The sequence below is a fragment of the Gadus morhua genome, chromosome 23 (genome assembly GCF_902167405.1).
Source record: "Gadus morhua chromosome 23, gadMor3.0, whole genome shotgun sequence".
Classification (NCBI taxonomy): domain Eukaryota; kingdom Metazoa; phylum Chordata; class Actinopteri; order Gadiformes; family Gadidae; genus Gadus; species Gadus morhua.
The window spans coordinates 20,013,201-20,037,635 of record NC_044070.1 but is presented as its reverse complement, the minus strand read 5'-3'; the positions used below and the strand labels follow the sequence as shown (position 1 = coordinate 20,037,635).

At 44.3% G+C, this 24,435-nt stretch overlaps 1 protein-coding gene across 1 annotated transcript; it reads left to right on the top strand.

Annotated features, from left to right (window-relative positions):
• The first annotated feature begins 284 nt into the window (after positions 1–284).
• On the top strand, positions 285–12,404 carry LOC115537746 (NACHT, LRR and PYD domains-containing protein 3-like). The gene is made up of 9 exons (XM_030349803.1): positions 285–339; positions 694–2,524; positions 2,960–3,133; positions 5,333–5,506; positions 8,409–8,582; positions 8,860–9,033; positions 10,811–10,984; positions 11,162–11,208; positions 11,709–12,404. The coding sequence occupies exons 1-9, from the start codon at positions 297–299 to the stop codon at positions 12,263–12,265; spliced, it is 3,348 nt and encodes a 1,115-aa protein (XP_030205663.1). The 5' UTR covers positions 285–296; the 3' UTR covers positions 12,266–12,404.
• Positions 12,405–24,435: the final 12,031 nt, after the last annotated feature.

Here is a 24,435-nt window from a genome sequence, read left to right as displayed (position 1 = left end):
GGCTCCAGTTTTCCCTCTTTATACTAGGGAGACGTTAATCTAGGACAGATGCTTCTGATGTCCTTAGTTAGTTCAAAGTAAAGTTCTCCTTGATGTTTGTTCTGTTCCAGAGGGCTGAGGAGAACGCACACGCTTTTCTAGACAAGGAGCTGAAGAAGCTCTGGAGGGAACTCTTCTCAGATTACCCACAATGCTCAGAGAGTCAGAGGGAGAAGGAGGAGGAGCTGGATGATAAGAACGAGGAGCAGAGGAGGCGCGCCATAGAGGGAGTGGTAGACATCACAAAGCTCTGCCTGATGGAGATGAACCAGGAGGAACTGGCCGACAAGCTGGGCAGTGGTAAGATACTCATATATAGGTTAAATGGTTTGATCCAGATATGTAGGGTCATTGTGGGGGCATCAGGTTGAATGGTTTGATCCAGATATGTAGGGTTATTGTGGGGGTATCAGCTTAAAGAATTTTAAACATTAAACTGCAGATCAACACTAGAATAATTCAGTGAAAGAGATGCACCACTATCTTGTTATATCAGGTTAGCAAGTCACTGATACCACTGATACTCAACAACGACAGCACTACTAATAAAGTTATAAGATCCATGTAAAGTAGAATTGTATAATACTTTTTTCTTTACACAAGTAATATTGCTTGGAAATATGAATGGTATGTTTCTTCTGGTTTGGGATTTAGGAGCTGTTGCGGTCCAGTGGCAACATGAACTCAAGGCTCATCTGAAGAAGAAGTTCCAATGTGTGTTTGAGGGAATCGCTAGAGCAGGAAAGCAGAGACCTCTGAATGAGATCTACACAGAGCTCTTCATCACAGAGAGAGGCAGTGGAGAGGTCAACAAGGAACACGAGGTCAGACTGATTGAAAAGGCATCCAGGAAAACAGCAAATGAGGAAACACCAATCAGATGTGAAGACATCTTTAAACCTGGACAAGATAAACCAATCAGAACAATTATGACAACCGGAGTGGCCGGCATTGGTAAAACTCTCTTAACCCACAAGTTCACTCTGGACTGGGCCGAAGGCAAAGCCAACCAAGACATAGACTTTGCATTTCTCCTCACTTTCAGAGAGCTGAATTTACTGAAAGGGAAAGAGTTTAGCTTACTGGAACTTCTTCATCAGTTTTCTGTTGAAACCAAAGAATCAGGAATCTACAGATACGACCATGACCAAGTAGTCTTCATCTTGGATGGTCTGGATGAGTGTCGACTTCCTCTGGACTTCCAGAACAACCCGATCTGGACGGATGTCACCGAGCCGACCTCAGTGGAGGTGCTGCTGACAAACATCATCAGGGGAGTCCTGCTTCCCTCTGCCCGCATCTGGATAACCACACGCCCTGCCGCAGCCAATCAGATCCCTGCTGAGTGTGTTGACATGGTGACCGAGGTGAGAGGGTTCACAGACCCACAGAAGGAGGAGTACTTCAGGAAGAGATTCAGAGAGGGGACAATGGCCACCACAATCATCTCTCACGTCAAGAAATCTCGAAGCCTCCACATCATGTGTCACATCCCAGTCTTCTGTTGGATCACTGCTACAGTTCTAGTGGACTTCTTCAAAACATCCCAGAGAGGAGGAGAGGTGCCCAAGACCGTGACTCAGATGTACAGCCACTTCCTGAGGGTTCAGTCCATACAGGGGGACAGGAAGTATCGTGAGAGAGCTGAAACTGATTTACTCTGGAGTTCGGAGAGCAGGGAGATCATTGTTTCTCTGGGGAAACTGGCTTTTAACCAGCTGGAGAAAGGCCAGCTGATCTTCTACGAGGCAGACTTGGCAGAGTGTGACATCGATATCAGAGCAGCCTCAGTGTACTCAGGAGTGTTCACCCAGATCTTTAAAGAGGAGTGTGGACTGCACCAGGACAGGATGTTCTGCTTCGTCCATCTGAGCATCCAGGAGTTTCTGGCTGCCCTTTATGTCTTTCTGTCCTACATCAACACTGGTGTCAACCTGCTCTTAGAAGAACAGCCAACCTCCAGGGATGCTGAACTCCTCCACCTCTACCAGAGTGCTGTGGACAAGGCCTTACAGAGTGAGAACGGACACCTGGACTTGTTCCTCCGCTTCCTCCTGGGCCTCTCTCTAGAGACCAATCAGATGCTCCTACAAGGTCTGCTGGGACCAAGAGGAAGTAAATTACTGGGCAATCGAACTAAAAAAGATCCACCGGGACAGACAGGAAGGAGGTTACAAAACAATAACCAAATAGTCCATTACATCAAGGAGAAGATAGGTGGAGATCTCTCTCAAGAGAGAAGCATCAATCTGTTCCACTGTCTGAATGAACTGAATGACAGTTCTCTAGTGGAGGAGATCCAACAGTACCTGACGTCAGGAAGTCTCTCCACTGAATCTCTCTCCTCTGCTCAGTGGTCAGCTCTGGTCTTCATCGTACTGACATCAGAAGAGCAGCTGGACGTGTTTTACCTGAAGAAATACTCTGCTTCCAACGAGTGTCTTCTGGGGCTGCTGCCATTGGTCAAAGCCTCCAAAACATCTCTGTAGGTTCACTCATAACATATATTAACAATACAGCACTAATACTACTAATACACATAATACTACAATATAAAAGCTATATTAAATTACAAAACATCTCTGACGGTGGACTAAGAACATGTATCAAATGCAAACAATAGAATATACATAATACTAGAATACAAAAGTTATAATAACATACAATATATATCTGTAGGCATACTTATAAAATGTTTTACGATGCACACTATATACATAATTCTATAAAAGTAATATTATGATACAGTTTTCAGAACTACAAAACAACTGTTATAGCATTTTTGTTAGTATCAACATTGTACACCTAATATGTGACTACCATTTCAAGATCTAATGTATAATCAGTTGTTCAACTATCAGAAAAGTCTTATAAAACATTTAATCACGGTTCTCAACATGTTCTGTTTTTTTGTGTGAAGGCTGAACAGCTGTCATCTGTCAAAGAGATGCTGTAAAGCTCTGGCCTCAGTTCTCAGCTCCAACTCCTCTAGTCTGAGAGAGCTCGACCTGAGTACCAATGATCTGCGGGATTCAGGAGTGAAGCTGCTCTCTGCTGGACTGGGGAGTCCACACTGTACACTGGAAACTCTCAGGTCAGTTTTACTAAATGCAAACAGTTACACCACAAGGTTCGGTTTCAGAAGACTTTTACCTACTGCCCCCTGGTTTGAGAATCACACCTAAATGAAGTCAAACTATATCAGATAATAACTCCGTACCTATGATGACCACATGTATTAGAGTGGTGCCATTGGACATATAATAAAAGTGCGTTCCCACAATCCCCTGTTAACGGGACAGTGGTAGTTAAACAAATGAAGTCGCAGTATTTGCATCCATTAAAGTTTATCGGTCTAATTAAACCAGCAGCCAGACCCATGTAGACCCTGCCTTAGCTGAACCTCTGAAGCTAAGCAGGTGGGCTTGGTTAGTACTGGATGGGAGACCAACTGGGAACACTGAGCTGCTGCTGGAAGTGGTGTCGGTTGGTGGCCAGTAGGGGGCACTCTTCCCTCTGGCCAGAGCATAAATCCTGATGCCCCAGTGCAGTGACGGGGACACTGGGCTGTGGAAGGTGCCGTCCTTCAGAGGAGACGTAAAACCGAGGTCCTGACTCACTGAGGTTATTAAAGATCCCAGGACGCTTATCTCAAAAAGAGTAGGGGATTCCCCGGGTCCCGGCTAAAACTGACCAACCAGGCTCATTCATCTGGCCCCCTATTCATCCCCCTGTTTAAATAGCTGATTCATTAATCCCCTCACTCTCCACCTCAAGCTGGTGTGTAATTGATTGATTGAAGTCATTGAAATTCTTTATTGACGCATGCCCAAACGTAAGCATACAAATGAACAGGTCAAAAGGATAACACATAAAAGGACATGGGCTTATTTCCATTGTGGTCCCTTGGTAGTGTAAGCATGCATATAGGTGTATGTAAGTGTGTCTGTTAAAGGTAATGTACATGACAATGGGGTCAACAAAGTAAAATATGACAGTCCAATCACACTTTCACAATTCATGTGTGGTGAGCGTTCTGGCGCCGATTGGCTGCCGTGCATCACCCATGTGGATGCTACACATTCGTGGTGGTTAGTGAGGTCCCCCCTTCACTGTAAAGCCCTATATGAAGTCAATGTAAGCTGACTTGAAAAGCGCTATATGAATATATAGTTCATTTCAAGTTCATAAATGTATAATTTTCATAGGAGAAACTCAACAATTTATTTTTTGTTGCCATGACTTTATAAGGTCTTTGTTACGTCATCATTTTTTACAGATATACTTTATATATATTTTATCTTCAGAACTTCAATTGAAGACATAAAATACAGAACAAGGTCCAACAATTTTAGATGTAGAAATACAGAACAATAAATGCAGAAATACAGAGCAACATTAAACCATTTAATATGAATAAATACAGAACAACATAAAACTATTGATCATGTAGAAATATAGAGCAACATAATAGAATTGAATATGTAGAAATTCAGGACAACATAAATTAATATGTTGAAATACAGAACATAAAACTATTGACTATGTAGTAATACAGAACAACATAATTGAAAATGTAGATACACAAAGCATCATAAAACGATTGAATATGTAGGAATGCATAAACATAAAAAGATTGAATATGTAGGAATGCATAAACATAAAAAGATTGAATATGTAGAAATACAGAGCAACATAAAACGATTGAATATGTAGAAATACAGAACAATATGTATCTATTTAATATGTAGGGATACAGAATAACATCAAAGGTTTGAATATGTAGAGAAGCAAAGCCCCAGAGGGGTTTCATAGTCGTCCTTGTTTTGAAGCCCCCCATAAGTGTCTGAAGTCAGGAAGGGCAAGTGCCCTCAGTGTTATAGGTTTATGTAAATGAGCTTAAGCACATTTATGATGGTTTATCAAAATAAAAGGTTGAATTAATGAATCAATAGTCTCACAGAAGGAAGCATTGGGACTGATAGAGCGCTGAAGGCCCTCCTTGGCTCCACAGCCCTCTGCTTCGTTAGGTCTGACTCTGTTCACACAGAGTTCAGGATCCCTACGGCCATCAGGGGACTGCTGAAGGAAGTTTGAATGTCCACAGTCATTTCCTTGAGCTCCCTTCCCTGATCCCTGATAGCAGCGAGGAGAGCCAAGGCGCTAGCATCACTGGACGTCCTCCCCTCCAGTGCTGTTCGTTAGCTACACCATGTTTCTCCTGTGAACTAGTTGGGTCCTTTAAGCACTTTTAATCTCACTTCCTAACATGTTCTTTTTATTGTGTGTGCAGGCTGAATTCCTGTGTTCTGTCAAAGGGATGCTGTGAAGCTCTGGCCTCAGCTCTCAGCTCCAACTCCTCGAGTCTGAGAGAGCTCGACCTGAGTTCCAATGATCTGCAGGATTCAGGAGTGAAGCTGCTCTCTGCTGGACTGGGGAGTCCACACTGTACATTGGAAACTCTCAGGTCAGTTTTACTCAACGTGCAAACAGTTCCGTATCAGGAGACTATTAAAAGACGACTATGGCCCCTGGTTTAAGGATCAATCCTAAATGTCGTCTAAATATATAATCGAATGACTCAGTACCCTTGCTGACCACGTTTATCAGGGTGGTGCCATTGGACATATTACACCTTGTTGTATGTGCGGTGCGAAAATGAAAAGTTGAAAAGTTATCCGAGTTGCCATTGCATCTTTTCAATTATATACACAAAATATAATAATAGTGCCCTCCCACAATCTCCTGTTAACGGGAGAGTGCGAGTTAAACAAATGAAGTTACAGTATTTGCATCAATCAAAGGTTATAGGTCTACGTAGACTAATTATATTTTGGCGAGCAGCACAGGAATGACCCAACGGGAGACCCGGTTTTACAGCAGTTACACAATACACCACACGACCCGAAAGTTGCCTTTATTTATTTTTAATATGTCTTAAATTGTTTGACGTGTAAAAAAGTATAACATAACAAAGACTTTATACGCATACAAAAAATATAAATTCTTGAGTTGTTCCAATGAAAATGATATTTTTGCGATCGCGGCCGTGGTCACCGTTTCCGGGTGCCGCAAAGGATCCTGGGAGGCCCGGGGGGAGCGTCACCGCCACCAAGGGATCCTGGCTAACGAGGGCTCCAGGGGTGCTCGTAGGGTGCTAAGAGCATCGTTACTATAGCCTCAGTGGAGTCACCTGCTGGACATTCTGTGGTATTGGATGTGTCTTATTAAAACACATCCAATACCACGGAATGTACAGCTGGCCCCATTTCGCAATACCTCCTAAACAGTGGTTACCGCCAATATATTACTCATAGACTACTGTAAGATTTAAAAAGCAAAGATTGAGACAGAGTCAACAACAACATAATTTATTGCAGCAATTTAAAATTCCAAAAATAAATGCGCAGCCGAAATGTACCGATCAAACGCCACGTCCCAATGTAACCCTCAAGGCATATAATAAATTCAAATGATTCCATTCGTCTTGTGTGGGAGGTCGCTTTCGAGCTGCACTTGCTGTCTCCCTCTGATTTTAATTCAACCATCGTGGTTGGTCCTCGTATTGATCAATGACAGAAGACATACTGTACATGAATCATGCTGAGAATTTCTGCAGGCGTTTTTTGTTGCGATTGTTTGCCATAAAGCACTGAAGGCGCTTCGGCGAGGCTGTGTTGAAGTTCATTATTAATTGGACCGTGTCTAGACAGTAACGAACATCCCTGACCTTAGTGGAGTGAACAATCGAGACCGTGGTTTCTGCAGTGAACGTAGACTTCTGCGGGAAACTGTGCTGCAATGCGTGCCTGAATGCTGCACGCTTTCCCGCTTACATTACCAGCACCATCACAAGGCGTATTTACACTGCCAAATATGCCGTCTTATGCACGCCTTTTTTTTCGCGGCACGATCCACGCGTTAACACTACCCGAGGTAAATTGCCTGCTTGAGCTAGCACCCCAATTTAGTTAATTTAGTCAGCAAAATAAAGAATATGTTGGCGTTTTTGCACTTGTAAATTGTTCATCGCGTTTGTAGCCTACACTGACGTGAACTCATTTTTGCATGCGGGTGACTTCATTCATAAAAAAATAAAACATTCGGGAGTATGCAAATTATTCTAAAGAGGTCTAAACTCTGTGCGCAGCCCCGCCTTCTCCAGTGAACCAAGAAAGCCCGCGCCGTGACGAACGGGGGATTTGACCCCCTTCGGTTTTACACAGGAAACTTAAGATAAAACGGTGAAGTCGCCGGGCATGCCAAGCTGCGACCGAACCGGCTTGGCAGTGTAAAGAGGCCTATACATCATCCTGCCCAACAATATGGGCAGGATCTAGACCAAGCTCTTCTTATCGGGTCAGCAATAGCCGTGTGTCAATGCCCAGCCTCTGCCTTTGACTGATAATGAATGTATGGAACGTTGCATTTTTAATGTTTACACCAAAGATTCTAGACTAGAGAGTGCGCGCCAATCCATGAAACCTTTTAAGGAATCAGATAAAGTCTGCTCTCTTCACTGAGCAAAGCATGTTTCAGAAATCAGCATATTAAGATAAATGTAGTTGTCACACAAGCTGTTTTAGATTTTTGTAATATGGAATTGTTTCAGGGGGGAAAATGCCTCGAAAAAATATACGCACAGTGCGTTCAAGATTAGGACTGACAAAGCATATGTCAGCCCAGGCCTAATCAATTGTGTTGTTATATCTTCGGCATTCATATTATTGTAGTCTATTCTTTTCGTAGGATACTCTGTCGTTAGCCTTGATGGGGACATATTTGAACCCTATTTAACCCTATTTTCCATCGACAATCCTGCGTCTCCCCCTCCTATAGAGCCCATTCCAGCACCGTGTCAGTGGACAGTTGCAAGCCTACAAACGTCGTTAGAGCAATGCACGCGCGTTCATGTTAAGAGGAGTTTCAGGAAACGTAGCCTTTTTTTTTTACACACACACAGACACACGCGCGCGCACGCACGCGCGCGCGCACGCACGCACGCACGCACGCACGCACGCACGCACGCACGCATGCACGCACACACGCACGCACACACACGAATACTCACACACACACACGAATACTCACACACACACACACACACACACACACACACACTCTCATACTCACACACACGACTCCCTTGGTGGCGGTGCCGCTTCCCCCCGAGGCTCCAAGGATCCTTTGCGGCACCCGGACACGGTGACCACAGCCGTGATCACCACAATATAATTAACAGAAGAATAATGTATCATCATTTTTATATAACTATCAGAAAAGAAAAGTTTCTGATAGCTAACTATCAGAAAAGTCGTCTAAAACATTAAATCAGGGTTCCTAACATGTTCTGTTTATTGTGTGTGCAGGCTGATTGGCTGTCATCTGTTAGAGCGATGCTGTGAAGCTCTGGCCTCAGTTCTCAGCTCCAACTCCTCTAGTCTGCGCGAGTTGTACCTGGGTTACAATGATCTGCAGGATTCAGGAGTGAAGCTGCTCTCTGCTGGACTGGGGAGTCCACACTGTACACTGGAGACTCTCAGGTCAGTTTTACTCAATGTGCAAACCTTTACAGCACAAGAGTCTTTATAAAAAAAAAGTAACAAAAAAACTTCAATGAAGACATTTAATGTAGAATGTACAGTTTACTATTTTTTATTAATATTATTCTACCTATTCACATGTAGTCAGGCTTTTTTTAAAGCTTATTATTAGAATTTAAACATAAAAAAAATTAACATTGGCGTAACTTCTCTTTCAATTATGGAAAATGTTAAAGTCATAAACACAGTAACATGGTCTTTTATTTTGTGTGTGAAGGCTGACTGGCTGTCATCTGTCAGAGAGATGCTGTGATGCTCTGGCCTCAGTTCTCAGCTCCAACTCCTCTAGTCTGAAAGAGCTGGACCTGAGTACCAACGATCTGCAGGATTCAGGAGTGAAGCTGCTCTCTGCTGGACTGGGGAGTCCACACTGTACACTGGAAACTCTCAGGTCAGGGTTAGGGTTAAATGGGTCTTTGGGTTTGTTTAATAGTAAGGGATAATCCAGGACTAGGTGGGCTGTGATCTAAAAGAACAGACGACACGTGTCTAAAGCCAAGTTCAGACCAAAGATTAGCCTCGCAACGACTTGCAACTCGCAACTCCTTCCAACTCCTTGCGACGAGACGGGCTGCGACGTTCTAAAAATGGGGCAGTTCAAACTGCTGCACCGGGCGGCGACGTCAGGTTGTTTCCCTAGCAACTGTGAACGCTCTGGCACAGCTGAGAGCCGCAACAGCATCAGCATCACGCTAAAAAGTAGCCTAACTTAGGTTTGCGATTAGGTTGCTTGAGCTTGCACCCCAATTTAGCCTCCCGGACCCTACACACACGTTGGCGGTTTATTGGGTTTTATTCTGATGTAGATGTGACGGCTCCGCGGTTCCGGGGGGGGGGGGGGGGGGGGGGGGGCTTGGGCAGAGGTGTTGCTGCGCTGTCTCCACAGAGACAACGCAGCGATATCATCATGAGCAGTTCTAACTTTGTAGAGAGATTTCTATTTGCAAAAACTGTTGGTTTATTTTTATTGATCCCCTTCGAGAATTTGTGTGCAAATGGGGGGGGACTAGGCTATATTCTCGCCTTCCTACTTTGTAAAGCGCATTGTAGGCCTGTTGCTTTTGGGCCGATACTGCGCCCATTCCTTGATTCGTTCTGCCGCAGCACTCCAAACAATTAATTTTATTCCAATGTTCGTCAAATCCACTCCAATAGTGGTCCTGCATTGAGTTGAAATCCAACTCTAATGAATATATGGTCCAGTTTTAAGTTTCAAGAACATTTATACATTCCCAGGGCATGTTAAATGAGTGCATGCCCCGCCACTCATAACACACTTGTAAAATGCAGTCGTCAATTGATGGAATGGGTTATTTCATGCATCATCACAAACAAAATGTGGATTTAATCAAATAAATTACAGATAAATAATACTGAAATGGCCACTTTTTGGTTGAACACATTTGAAGGAAATAATTACGATCCCCAATGTTGACCTGAAGTTAGGGTTAAGGTCACGCTGCTGCAACTCTTCCCCTGCGACGTTCCAAAACAGCCTCGTTCCGAGGCGAATCTTTGGTCTGAACTGGGCTTAAGATCCCCACCAGATTCAGCATCATTATTCATTTGTAGGTTGGGGTCAACATGTCAGAGCACAGATGGGAGGAGGGAGGCCAAGAGGCCAGAGGAGGAACAGAACTTTAGAGGACGAGGATTCTAGGAACATCTTTTTTATTTTTTAAGGGTTGTTTATTTTTGCTGTTTTGTTAGCTGTTAGTGTGTCATTAGTTAACAGGTTATTCTAGCTGACAGAACACTGGCCAGCTGATGTGAGGGTAAGGGGTTGCTGTCCTGTTAACTGCTAGCATGTTATGTATGTTATATGTGATGTAACTCTGACCAGCTCATGTGAGGGTTAGGGTTAGGGGTTGCTGTCTGGATGTTATATGTTATGTAACTCTGAGGAGTTGCCATTAGTGTAGACATGAGGCTCGGTGATGGTGGCTCTAGACGGGCTGTGATCTGAATTAAATCATAAAGCTTTAAGTTGTCCATCATATGGAATTAATACTTTATTAATCTGTTTACTTCAGTAAGAAATATTCTCTTCCAGATAGAATAAATGAACGTGTGTGTGTGTGTGTGTGTGTGTGTGTGTGTGTGTGTGTGTGTGTGTGTGTGTGTGTGTGTGTGTGTGTGTGTGTGTGTGTGTGTGTGTGTGTGTGTAGGTTGTCTGGCTGCCTGGTCACACAGGAAGGCTGTGCTTCTCTGGCCTCCGCTCTGAGCTCCAACCCCTCCCATCTGAGAGAGCTTGACCTGAGCTACAATCACCCAGGAGACTCAGGAGCTGCGCTGCTCTCTGCTGGACTGGAGGATCCACGCTGGAGACTGGACACTCTCAGGTATGGCGAGGACAGCTCACCATTCAGAGAAAATGCCTCCTACAAGGATTCAACCCTCTGCTAGATGAAGTTGTTTGAAAAGGCAGCTGTAACTTATGTTGTGTAGAAAGTGATGAGACGGCAGATGATGATGGTGAATGTTTCAACATGCTGCTCTCACTTTGTTTCCCCCGCCAGTGTGGAGCACGGTGGAGCGTGGAGGCTGAAACCAGCTCTAGAGAAGTGTAAGTGTCTGTTTGATTCATCACAACGCACACTGACTATTGAGCTGGAAAGTCCATCCACACAGCAGGAGGTGACGTCTGTTCATTCAGATATCTGGGAATGAAGCTGATGACTGACATCATGTATCTTACATATATAAACATTAACATAATTGCTGTGATTATATCATGAGTGATGATTTTACAACATTGGACATAACACCATAATAATCAGGATACTGTTAATCATAATTACATGTCTATTTTATATTCAAAAACTATTAAATTAAACTATCATCTTGTCACCATTATAATAATTATAATATTGTTTTAATTCCTGTCATTACATTAGCTATGGCACATAATAATCATATTAACATGTTTTGAATGATGCATGTGTTTCACCTTAGATTTAAATTAGAGCTGGTGATGCTGTTTATTTAATAATGATGACGATGATGATGATGATAATTATAATTAATAATATTGGTTTAGCAGCCTAATCATGTTTCTCCCGTCAGATGCCTGTGAACTCACACTGGACCCCAACACAGCCCACAGACAACTCTCTCTGTCTGAGGACAGCAGGAAGGTGACGCAGGTTGAAAAGGACCAGTCGTACCCGGATCACCCAGAGAGGTTTGACACCTGGCCCCAGGTGTTGTGTAGAGAGGGTCTGACTGGCCGCTGCTACTGGGAGGTAGAGTGGGGAGGACGGGTTGATATAGGAGTGGCATACAGAGGAATGACAAGGAGAGGAGTGGGTAGTGAAGGCGGGCTTGGATTGACCAACAAGTCCTGGGTTCTTGATTGTGATGACGACGATGACGCTGCTCCCTACACTGCCTATCACAACGGTAGTTCAACAACCATATGTCCCCCCCCCCCTCACTCTAACAGAGTAGGAGTGTATCTGGACCGGCCCGCTGGCTCTCTGTCCTTCTACAGAGTGTCCCCAGGTGGAGGGGGGTCCTCAGACACACTGACACACCTCCACACCTTCCAGGCCTCCTTCACCCAGGAGGACCTCCTCCCTGGGTTTGGGTTAGATGAGAGTGGTTCCTCAGCGTCTCTGTGAGTGTCCATTGTAGACACACAAACACACATGTAGACAGTCATAAACACACCCAAACCAACAATCACATATGTACATAGAAATTAACACACACACACACACAAACAAACACATCGTTCATGACTCTACAAACACACACAAGCACACACAAACAAACACATCGCACTAAAAAATATAAATACACACACACGTACACAGGCTTATACACACACACACACACACACACACACACACACACACACACACACACACACACACACACACACACACACACACACACACGTACACAGACTTATTTACACAGACATGCACTCACACACACACACCGTTCATGGATCTAAACCCACAGCAGGTCTGTGTGCCGGTGGTAAGCAGCAGGTCACATCAGTGTCTCTCGTGGTTCATCTCTCAGCCCTCTCTGTGTTCAGCTGGGCTGCTGAGCGTCAGATTAGAGGGGGCCGCTTGGGTCTGGGGGGTCCTCACAGTCCTGACGTTGTTGAGGACCAGCTGTTAGGGGGACGTTTGAATACCTGTGGACCCATGGACGTACCTGTAGTGCATCGGGTTGTTGAGCAGCAGCTGTTGGTGCTCTGAGGGGTCAACCCGTTCAGTGGAAGTACAACACTTTGTGATTGATTTAAATGCTCCTCTGAACTCCAAATGCTGCATTTTATTGGGCTTCTGGAAGGTTCAGCATAAACCATGAAAGGAAGATCTTCCTTTGGGTTAAGCAGGTTGTACAAAGATTTACTTTCTAAGGTAAAATGTGTTTTAAATGTTTATTGAGTGTTATTTTAGTACAATATTTTATATATTTTCAACATCGTTTTGAAGGAATCCAAAATCAGTTTATATTTTGCCATGCCTGACATGGAAAGTGATTTAAAGCAGATTTAGCAACATAATCATGAATGATGATAAGAGTTCTATGGGAAAGGGTAACAATGTTGTAAATTACTTTCAACGGATGATCGTTTCTTTGTGTTCTTTTGGGAACAAGTCAACATGTTCAGTCATTAAAGATGCCTTATGATTTGTAATTGTTCATAAATCATAATGTTAATAAACTACTCAGTGCGTCAAATGAACGTTCTCGTGTGTTCAGACGATTCTTCCCGGTAGTTCAGTTGAAATCCTCCAAGTCTTCTGGAGTCGTTTCCTCCAACACAACAGTGGAGTCTCCATTCAGCCCTTCATCACTGTGGAGGGAGGATATTACCACACACAACAGTGGAGTCAGTTTTTTTTAACCACACACGCATATACAAAAACAAAAAGTAAGTAAAAAGGTGGCGAGCCTATCTGGCGAGCTAACCAGCTAGGCTCTGGCGAGCCTAGCTCTCTGATTGGTTCAGAGACAGCAGGCCTGTGGTAATGCATCAGGCGGTCATCAGATGGTAGTTCACGTTACATGGTGCAAAGGTTTCCTTACGTCCTCATCTCCCTCCTCACCCTAGCTGGATGCACTCCTCCAGGTAGTACCACACACACACACACCTTGTCAATCAAAATCAAACCATTTTCATATTTTTCTTGATACATTTTGGGGCCGATAAGGTGCTGTGATTTTTGTAGTTTCCCAGATTATCAATCTCTTCAATTTTGATACATTTTTTTCTGTTAATATACAATGCAGATGTTTTGTCATTTTGAGAACGCAAATATCTGCTGACCTTCTCCCCGAAGTCGAAGCAGGGCGAGGGGAAGGTCATGTCCTGGCTGCTGAAGGACAGTCGACGGAGGTCTTGTGGATGAGGGCGTGGCCTCATTCCCGGGGTCAGGATCCCCCGCCTCTCCATGTAGACGCACCCGTTGGGGTAGGAGCCCAAAGGTCAACAGGCTGACCCCCACATCCAGACCGTTGTCTGCCCCCTCCGCGTTCAACACCCGGCTCATCAGACCCTCTGATAAACACACTCATGGTTCTCTGGTTAGACACACGTCATACGATGACCGATTACCAACATTTCAGACCGACTACCTGAAGACTAAAACTCCATCCGCAGGCCAAATGTCGATGAAATGCAAGAAAAGCAACAGAGCCACGATGTCTGGATGCAGGGGTTTGACTCAGGGCAGAGCAAGCAGGGACTGGGGGAATAGGAATCCATTCATGGGAGAATCGGGACTCTTTGATTAAGCGATACTTGATTGAGCAACGTTGTCAGTTTGACACAAATCAGTACCTTCCTATAGAGTGCGCTCCATAGGAAGGTACTGATTTGTGTCTCTCTGACAACATTGCTCAATAGAGTATCGCTTAATGTTATGCGTACTCGACAATCGTCCATTTGCATTGAGGACCTGTAGAACAGAAACCACAACGTAAACCTTCCAAAAAGATTGAAATACCGTACCACAATATTTACAGAATCTCAGTATTCACACAACGGCTTTTCATATCGCATCGTCCCGGCTGATTCCAGACCCTAGAAGAGACTGCGGTGGGCGGGGCAAGGGGGGACCTGAACCAATCACCTTCAGGGAAGCCAGAGATGGTGAGGATGTCCTCCAGCTGGACCTTGGCCTCCAGGGTCATCCTCAGGGTGGACGTGTTGAGGCGCTTCTGCTCTCACACACACACACACACACACACACACACACACACACACACACACACACACACACACACACACACACACACACACACACACCAGAAGAGAAGACTAGAATGGGGGATTATCACGCTGATACGTATTACTTCCGCATTCGGTGATCTTTGTGCACTGTGACATCCGGTGAATATCTCATCACTCTGGCGAACCGATGATGGAGGACCGGCAGTTCACTTTCACTACATCCCTGATAAATGTACCCAAAATCACGTTTTCTGACGTCCACAGACTTCCCGAACAACATTCCATTATAGCCCGCTCCAAACTGGACAAGGGATACAGTTTATTTTTCGAGAAATATATCTACGACTACGAAGGTGAGTGTCTGCTCTCTAGCTTACGCTAGGTAGGTTGGCTTATGTTAACGTCAGTTTGGCGTCAGCTCAGACAGTTCATTTTAATTATTCTGACGTTAGCGTTTGTCAGTGTCAACTACCTAACAGCAACATACAAGTGTCCCTTTGCTAGAATGAACAATCCCCAGTACATGCATTGATTTTTTTTTTTTCTACCAGTGTCCAACTTCATTGATAGGGAGGTGGCTGTCAGGTCTAGGTGTTACAGGTCGATGAAGAAGCGAGAACAGCCCCACTATTTGAAGGTTATTTTAGGAAGCTAAGGCATAATGGCAAGAAGTTTGACCCCTTACACTGTTGCCTGTTTACATCATACTATACCTTTGTGACATATGTACAGTATGCAAAAATCAATATCATGATAATGTAACTTTGCATTTAAATTCTTTAATATCCTGTTTGTTGAATCCAACATGTTAATGGTGTAAGGGTTTGCAATGCTCTTCCTTACATTTCTATATAATTTGCAACAATCTGTTTATTTCAGTTTAACTTTAACAACTTAAATATTTGTAGATTGTTTTCCAAGCTGACGGCGCCAATCTTCAAGAAACCACATGCAGCTGTACAGCAGCCAAGGTTCTTTGCAACCATCTAGTGGCCTTGTTGTTCCAGAGTGCCCATTACAGCATATTGCAGGTGAGGGCTGAGGTCTGGGAGGATGTTCACATGGGCAGGTTGATTGGAGTGACACTGGTTCTAGAGGTCTGCCTGCGATTATTAGCAAGCACTGCGAACAGTGTGTTCCAACACTACCCACTGTTCGCAGAGCGAAGCGCGGTGCTCGCGGAGGCGTACGACGCGGCCGAAAAATAGACTGGAAGTTTATTTAAAGAGGTGCAGCGGATAGGGCTGCGCAGCTGTACGACTGGCTACGTTGGTTAGCATGGGAGTGAATTGGAAGCGGCGCCGCTCCACGTGGCTACGGCGAGCAGTGTGTTTATGCTACTACAAGCAAGATACTATTACAATCATGGCTACTTGTTGATATCATTCCCAGGGGATCCATGCAGAGCCGGTTCCGGACTTGGGGGTTAGGAGACCAAAGCCATCCCCCAGGAGTGTATGCAAATCAACTCTCTATCAAGCATACACAGGTGATGTTACTACTGTAACTAATATCATACTGTTGGCGGCTGTATAATACATAATAGTATCTTGCCACTTTAATACACATAGATTATGTACCAAATATAACACTGCAGTGAGCTATTCTCCAGAAAGACTCTTGACATCAGAATTGAAAACCAAAACAAGAGATGTGGGGATAAGTAAGAGGAGAAAACCTCAGACTGGAGAGTGAGGGATGACGGATTCTGGCATCGCACCTCGGTGCAGTCGATGATTACCCGAACTTCTGGACTGTACTGCACAAATTTGCGCGGCATGGTGCTCTTGACTTGCTGTTTGCTCATCCAGATGGGGAGGGAGCCAAGGAGCAGGTAAAGGTAGTTGGCCCACGGTATAACTACACGGGAGACAGTGGACACACTGACCTGAAACATGTCAGCCAGCACCTTCTCTTGCAGGCCTGCAGCAACCCGGCAGCAGAAGAGATAAAACTCATCAAACAGTTTCAAGCAGTCTACGCGTTGGACTGGGAGAAATGGGTTCAAATGTTTGTTTGTTCTTCTGAGCTTTCGACCAATAAACTAACATAGAGGCAGATGGTTGAATAGCCTCCCATTTTGACTGTGACTTGCATATTGGAAGTTGTTATCGGTCGTAGTTTGGACCACTAAAGAAATTGCTTTTTATAGCTCAATATTGCTTTTAAAATTTGCTTTTTATAGCTCAATATTCACCATTACATTTAATGAAGTAAGGTATAAAATGCAACATTTGAACTTGTAATGAAGCTTTTTCACATTGTGGTATTGGTCAAATGCTGGGACATCAATAAGACTTAACATTCTGTGCCCGAGTTCTGAAAAGTTGACCTACCTCCTCGGTATAACCTACTAGAGCCCATTCTGTGATTAAACCATTGGTAGCACATCCTGTCAGGTAGGTGGTGTAAGAACAGTATGGGATACTAGTAGGCCAATATTTCAGAACACTGACAAACCTGGTTTAGGAGCAGAACCGTAATCATGGTCTGTCACCACCGAAGCTGAGATCTCCTCCATCGGCTCTTCTTCACACGGAAGCGGTTGCTCCAGAGGAAGGGCTGGGTGAACGTCATGGCCTAAGCGAGTTGATGCTCTTTTATAAACAGACCCCCTTCTTGGCACACTGGAAACGGGAGGGTACAGACCCGATTTTCAGTCGCTTGATATGACCCCGGTTGGTTGCTAGCCTGCTCGCTGTAGCGTTAGTGTAGTCTGATTCACTAAAGTGCCGGCTACAAACAAACGTGCTACCTAGTTTTATTTTAAAGTTTGGCCCTTCATCCCGGCGAACCGCTTGAATCCACTTCTTCCTTAGACTAAATTCAGTCGGGAATCCATGAAAACTTAAGTAGGGATGGCGTTGTTTGTTAGATGTACAAAGTGGAACAGAGCAGTGACACCTAGCCTTTGTTTCAGCCATTGTTGAACAGCGCCGGAAGTGTTCATGCACAACAAAGACAAATCCCGCCAATGGAACCCGGAAGCGTGATAATCCCCCATAGAGTTGATTTCTAAAATTGCTGGTTGGGTCATGTGATGTTTAATTCAAACCACATCGTATAACATTTATAGCGCCTAGAAGGGCTGCAATAGTAACTAGGGCCCCATCCTATTATCCCCCCAAGCCCTAGATTTGAGCCCTAGCCCTAGAAGTTGTGGGTTCCCTCGGAGGGGTAGGGTGATCCAATACTTAGGGGCAAGAGAGAGGGCCTATTTCCCCTTAAAGTCCCTTGGCAGCTCGCCAGCTCGGTACCTCACTTACAGCCAAGGGAGTATCACGTATGACCCAGGACACGTTGAGAACTCAGCAAGCGGCTATTTTTCCATGTTTCTCAAACAGTTATACATTATGTTAAATTATTTATCCGTAGACTGGATTTAACTCTACGACCTGAATGTGTAGGTTGTCTTATTTTCGACACAAGGGTGACATTTTCAAACGTGAACGAAAATAGTAGTTGGCTCCTTCCTGTAGTGTAGACACGTCGGTGCTGCGCGTGACGTAGGGGAGCACGTTCACTACGCTAATTTGCATAATATTAATTATAGTGGTGTCACATTTCGTAGGGAACGATCTTGACTATCACTTCACTCTTTATTGTGGAGGGAAGTGTTCTCGTTAAGGGGAGAGGAATGGGACAGGGCCTAGTACTCATCTAACGAAGCAAGGATCAACAATATAAAGTCACTGATTAAAATACTAACAGGTAACTGTTGGAAAAGCGACGAATAACTTCGATACAATTACTAGTAACTCAAATGAGTTTGGCTTCTGGACGCAGTGTTCAAACATAGATACAGAATAGATGGGAATGAGCGCTGGTGGTGGGGAACAGGACGCTCACTTGAAGAGGCCTCCCATGATCATCATCCCCTCCCCCCTCCCCCTCTTCCTCCTCCTCCACCACCACCTCCAACCCCCTCCTCCTCCTTCTTCACCTCCTTGTCCCCCTCCTCCTCTTCCCCTCCCTCCTCTATGATATGTAAACGAGCGGTTATGGTGGGAGCAGGACGCTCCCTTGAAGATGCCTCCCATGACCATCATCTCCCCCAGGCGGGGCTCCACGGTGGGCCACGGGGCGTCCCAGAGAGGGCAGCTCATCGTTGCTGTCCACAGCGTCCACTTCTGGTGGACCAACCCCAAGGAAACATCAACAATCCCCACAGTAAGTAGGTAAGTAAAATCCATTTACAAGGCACATTTAAAAACTGTTTTCATTGGCCAAAGTGCTGTACATGGTGCACCCAAAGGCACATAATAGAACACAGGCCACCTTATATAGGTGGCCTGTTTTCAGACACTGGGTCAAAACCCAAAATATATACACAGTCAATACAAAGACACATTCACAAACATCATGAGCGGGTTTCTTACTTGCAGGAGTGGATGACGTACACCGCGTCGTTTAGGGGTGATGCTGGTCTCTGCGATGTTGGTGGACAGGACGACCTGCAGGAGGCAGGGAACAACAACAGGAGATGGACAGGCAAGGGTGGATTCCAGGCAGCTGGGCAGGCAGAGTAGCACACGGAGTGGATGGCAGGCAGCTACGGGGTTGGTGATCCTGGGCCGAGGACAACGCAGAGAGTTAAAGGTCCCATGACATGCCACCAGGTGTGGTGTGATTAGCCGTTACAAGCCGTTTTGGAAATCGGCCCCTTATGACATCACAGGTGGGCGTGTCCACCTAGATGTGTGCTGGATAGATCAGTCTACTAGCCTACCCAGTGGACTGTAGCAAACGTTGCTCATCTCTCCGTCAAGTTATTAAAGATATGTGCATCTGTTTATGATTTGTATTTGTTAATTAACCATAAAGTTACTATCCATCTCGATGGATCCACATTTTTCTGTATCACATGTAGTCGCATATGTCAGTTTTCACTGTCTATCCCCTACCTGCTCCTTAATCAAATCAGTATTCACTGTCTATCCCCTACCTGCTCCTTAATCACATATATCAGTACTCACTGTCTATCCCCTACCTTCTCCTTAATCACATCAGTATTCACTGTCTATCCCCTACCTGCTCCTTAATCACATATATCAGTACTCACTGTCTATCCCCTACCTTCTCCTTAATCCCATATATCAGTACTCACTGTCTATCCCCTACCTTCTCCTTAATCACATATATCAGTGCTCACTGTCTATCCCTTACCTGCTCCTTGATCTCATATCAGTATTCACTGTAAGTAGCGTTGAAATAATGCGCATCTGTCTGTTAATCAAGCCATGTGTTATTACTTATTGCATGTGGAGCCACTAGGGGGCAGTGAATCCACCTCGATGTAGTTCACCTTCTGGCCAACAAGAATAACGCGAAGGAGACACAAAGTGTGTGTGTGTGTGTGGGTGTGGGTGTGGGTGTGCACCACCTTGCTTTGGTACCTTTCTGAACACCTTCCGGTAAAAGGTGAAACAGTATGAGGAAGGAAAAAACATGAGAAGAATCCAACCCAACAAGATTAATGATTTAACAAAGAGATAATAGAGGAAATAGCCCGGCCTAATAAAGAAAGGAAGAGGACATCAGGAGATGAAGAGGAGGAGGAGGAGGAGGAGGAGGAGGACATCAGGAGATGAAGAGGAGGAAGAGGAGCTGCAGCAGCAGCAGGAGGAGGAGGACCTGACTGACAGGACCTTATTCTAAATATGCTGTTCTGTACCAAACTCAATTAGAATAACAAGTGCTCACAGTTCACACACCTTGCTGCACTGAGTTAGAATTAGGTTTAACCGGAAGTTCACTATTTATCCATGATATATCTGCTGTTAGTATCATGGCAACAGTCTTGATTTTAACTCGACAATTGCAACATTTTGGGAACGGAGTAAAGAAAGGGATTTTAAGGAAACACATTTGAACAAATGGGAAAAACTTTGTCTCTCCATTGTTTTTGTTCCTGTTGGTTCTACGGTGAAGCAGTGAATCAGTGACTGAGTGTCTCTACAGAGACACTCAGTCACTGATGCAGCTCCTTCTTACCCCCTTAACCCTCTCACTGATACAGCATGGAGAGTCTACCGGCTGTCTGAACTATCAAGTATCTCTTTGTTTTTCTCTGTCTGAGCTTTTGGACATCAGAGCTCTCCGTCTGACTCCACATCACTGGGTGGAGTCATGGGACAGCAGCCTATAGGAGGCTAGTCTTAGAGGAGTACAAACAGGGAAGGGAACTGGTCCAACTGGTTGGTTCACAGCAACATTACCTTGTTATGAGTCGGACGGTTTGCTGTGACTCACTTCATTACAGCAGGAAGAAGACTAAGGTACTGTACTCAACTCTGATCCCTGTTATATCATAAATGTTATTCACTTATCACTTAATCACTTATTGTCACTTATATATCATCAATAGGAAGATTGCTATTTTTATGTAAACACGTACTGCGAAAATTATTATTAAATATGTCAGGTAAATTAACAAATGTTTAAACTGTAGTGTCCGTCACTGTTATGAAGTTAATCGGTCACCCTGCTGTTGGTCAGCAGTGGCGGATGATGGCGGATGATACATTATACAGTTGTATTTGGTTGTATACAGTTGTATACGTTATACATCTTTGTAAGTGAAGGTGTTTAAAGATCATCTTGTTCTGGTTCTAGTTCTCTGTGGGCCTTTATCACAGCTCTGGTTGTCATGTCATATGACACGAGGAAGTCCATATATGGTGCTGCCTTCAGAGCGGTTTAACCAGCACAGGGAACAGTTGGTATGATTTCAGCATTGTGAACTTGATTTTGATCAGACACATTTGAAGCCCTTAGAGACCTTCTGAGTGGATTTATGAATAGTTGTTAAAGTTATTAATGAATAGTTATTGGAAACATCTGGACAGCATCTCCACAGCTTTGCTCTTATTGAGAGTGAGAGGGTCTACTGCATCTGCATCTTCGAATGACAACCCTGCCTCTCGTCCACAATAAAGAGACAGCAGCCCCCCAAAAAGCAGCTCACATAAAAACAGAGAGCAAACCAACGCTGAGTTGCCGTAGAAACAATACAGAGTTGTGTTTGTGTCCAGGTCTCCAGTCTACTATGGATGAGGAGAGAGAGGAGGGGTCTCCTACCTCTAAAACCACTCTGTCTGGGAAACATGGCCGCCAGAGCAAAGCTAAGAGGTAAGAAGAGGATCTTACTGTCTGTGACTGTTGTCCTTCTCAGAGCTCAGCACTGATATGTCATGACTCAATCATCAGTCTTAGTAAAAGCTGTGTGTGTGTTGTGTTGAAGAGTGACCGCTCTATGGATTATCCGCATAACTTTAGAGATGGAAATCAGTCTATTGAGAAGAGGTGAGGATTTATCAGATACTATACAACTATATCTATCAGACATCCTTTAATCCTGGTTCTTGATTTTCTAGAAGAGTCCAGAAGGAGAGAGCAGACTCCCCTGGACCCAGCTGTGTCTCCTTGAAGAGCAACTGGTCTATGGATCCTCCTCCTGACCTTAAAGATGGACGCCCCTCCAGAGAGGAGAGGTAGGAGTTTCCAACAAACTAGTAGTTTTACTGACTGATATTTACAATCAGGAAATTTTTGTATTAAAAAGATACTGTGTGTGTGTGTGTGTGTGTGTGCGTGTGTGTGTGTGTGTGTGTGTGTGTGTGTGCACGCACGCTGTCTCCACAGGCGACCACAGGAGAGGTCAAAGGTTACCAGTGCTCAGTCTGTACAGCAGCATCAAGCAGAGCTGATCAAGGTGTGTAAATGAAACAAGACATTTGAATTCAGCTCCAAACAGGGGCGCCGTAAAGGGGGGGGGGGGGGGGAATTCATCATAATCAAGTTAATATATTTCGAGTGAAAATGTTATCTAAAAAACGTAGCAATTTAAACAAACAAGAGGTTTGTTCCTCCATGTTTGGCTAAATGTTCAGTATAGTCCATATATTCCACCTCTCTCTCTTTATTGCATGGTTCAGTCTTGCGTGGATCCAGTTTTCAGCACAGAGTCTTCCACTCGGTCAGCTTACAAGCAGAACAGACGGAGAACAGACTGTCAGTAGTTTGACACGTCGTCGTTGATGTAGAAGTCGTGGTATCAGAAACAGAGAGCTGAGAGGGAGGAAAAGGTCACCCAGTTTATACAAATAAAGGTTTTTATTTATTTACCTTCCTTCCCTATCAATCAAATAGTTCTTCATAAAACATGAAATTCATAAATATGAATCAATAAATGAGGGAGACAGGTGGATGACCCGGGAAGTCTGTTTATTTAGGCCTTCACTAATTTTCTTCTACTTATCAACTATACAGCCAGGGTAGGTCTGTGAATACTGACCCCTAGTGGTGAAAAGTAATAGCAGAGTATGAAGAGAGTCTGTGTCTTTTCTGTCCCATTTTACTGAGGTGTTTAGAGCCAGAGTAACATTACTGGCATCTGACAAACTTTGGGAACAAATTGACCAAAATGTAACGCACCACTGCATTTCATGAATTTCTCAAGAGGAAAGCCTTTTGCCAGAACAGCAACAGTAATGAGAGATGCCACTCATGTATAGGGCAGGGATAAACGATTATTTTTTAAACGATTAATCTAGAGATAATTTTTTTGATGCATCGATTAATCTAACGATTAATTTTTTCAGTTCGATTTGATTATCGATTTTCTCCCCATTAATTGACTAATAGCAATTTATACATGTTGATTTACATATCTGAATGAAAAAAACATGAATTGCTTAACATTGCAATACATGTTTATTGCCTTTAAATTCCAAAATAAAAGTGCAAAGTAATGCATTCTTAGAAGTCTACGTTGCTCGGTCATCTGGAGCTGCTCTCGGGTGGGGCCTCTTCAGGAGCTGGTGAATTGCCGTGGTGCTAGAATGGAAAGCCGTCTCCATTTTGCAAAGACGACATATCACAGAATCGTTTCCTTTTACATTAAATAATTCCCATACTTTAGAGGAATGAGTGCGTGGAGCCTTGCACTTATGAGAGTCTGAGGAGCCACTCGCGTTGCTACTACGCTCCGGCGCCACCATCTTTGTTTTGGGTTTTTTGAATCGACAAGTATTTTTCACGTCAACGTAATTTATGCGTCGACGACAACGATGACGTTGACGCATTGTCCCAGCCTTACTCATGTACCTCTTACATTCATACATCAATGGTCAATGACAGCAGGCTTAGTATTAGGTAATTAGCAGTACGCTACACTAGAGCTAGTCTATCAATCTATGGGTGGTCAAATGGATTTTCTAGGCTGGTGGGAGGTCTAGGTTGGAGGCCCAATATATTATTTGATAAGGCCCACAATCTCTAGTGGTGCCCCTGGCTCAACATGGGCAATAAAAGCATCTCTTGTGGAGCTCCAGTTTTCCCTCTATAGACCAGGGAGACGTTAATCTAGGACAGATGCTTCTGATGTCCTCGGTTAGTTCAAAGTAAAGTTCTCCTTGATGTTTGTTCTGTTCCAGAGGGCTGAGGAGAACGCACACGCTTTTCTAGACAAGAAGCTGAAGAAGCTCTGGAGGGAACTCTTCTCAGATTACCCACAATGCTCAGAGAGTCAGAGGGAGGACGAGGAGGAGGATGGTAAGAAAGAGGAGCAGAGGAGGCGCGCCATAGAGGGAG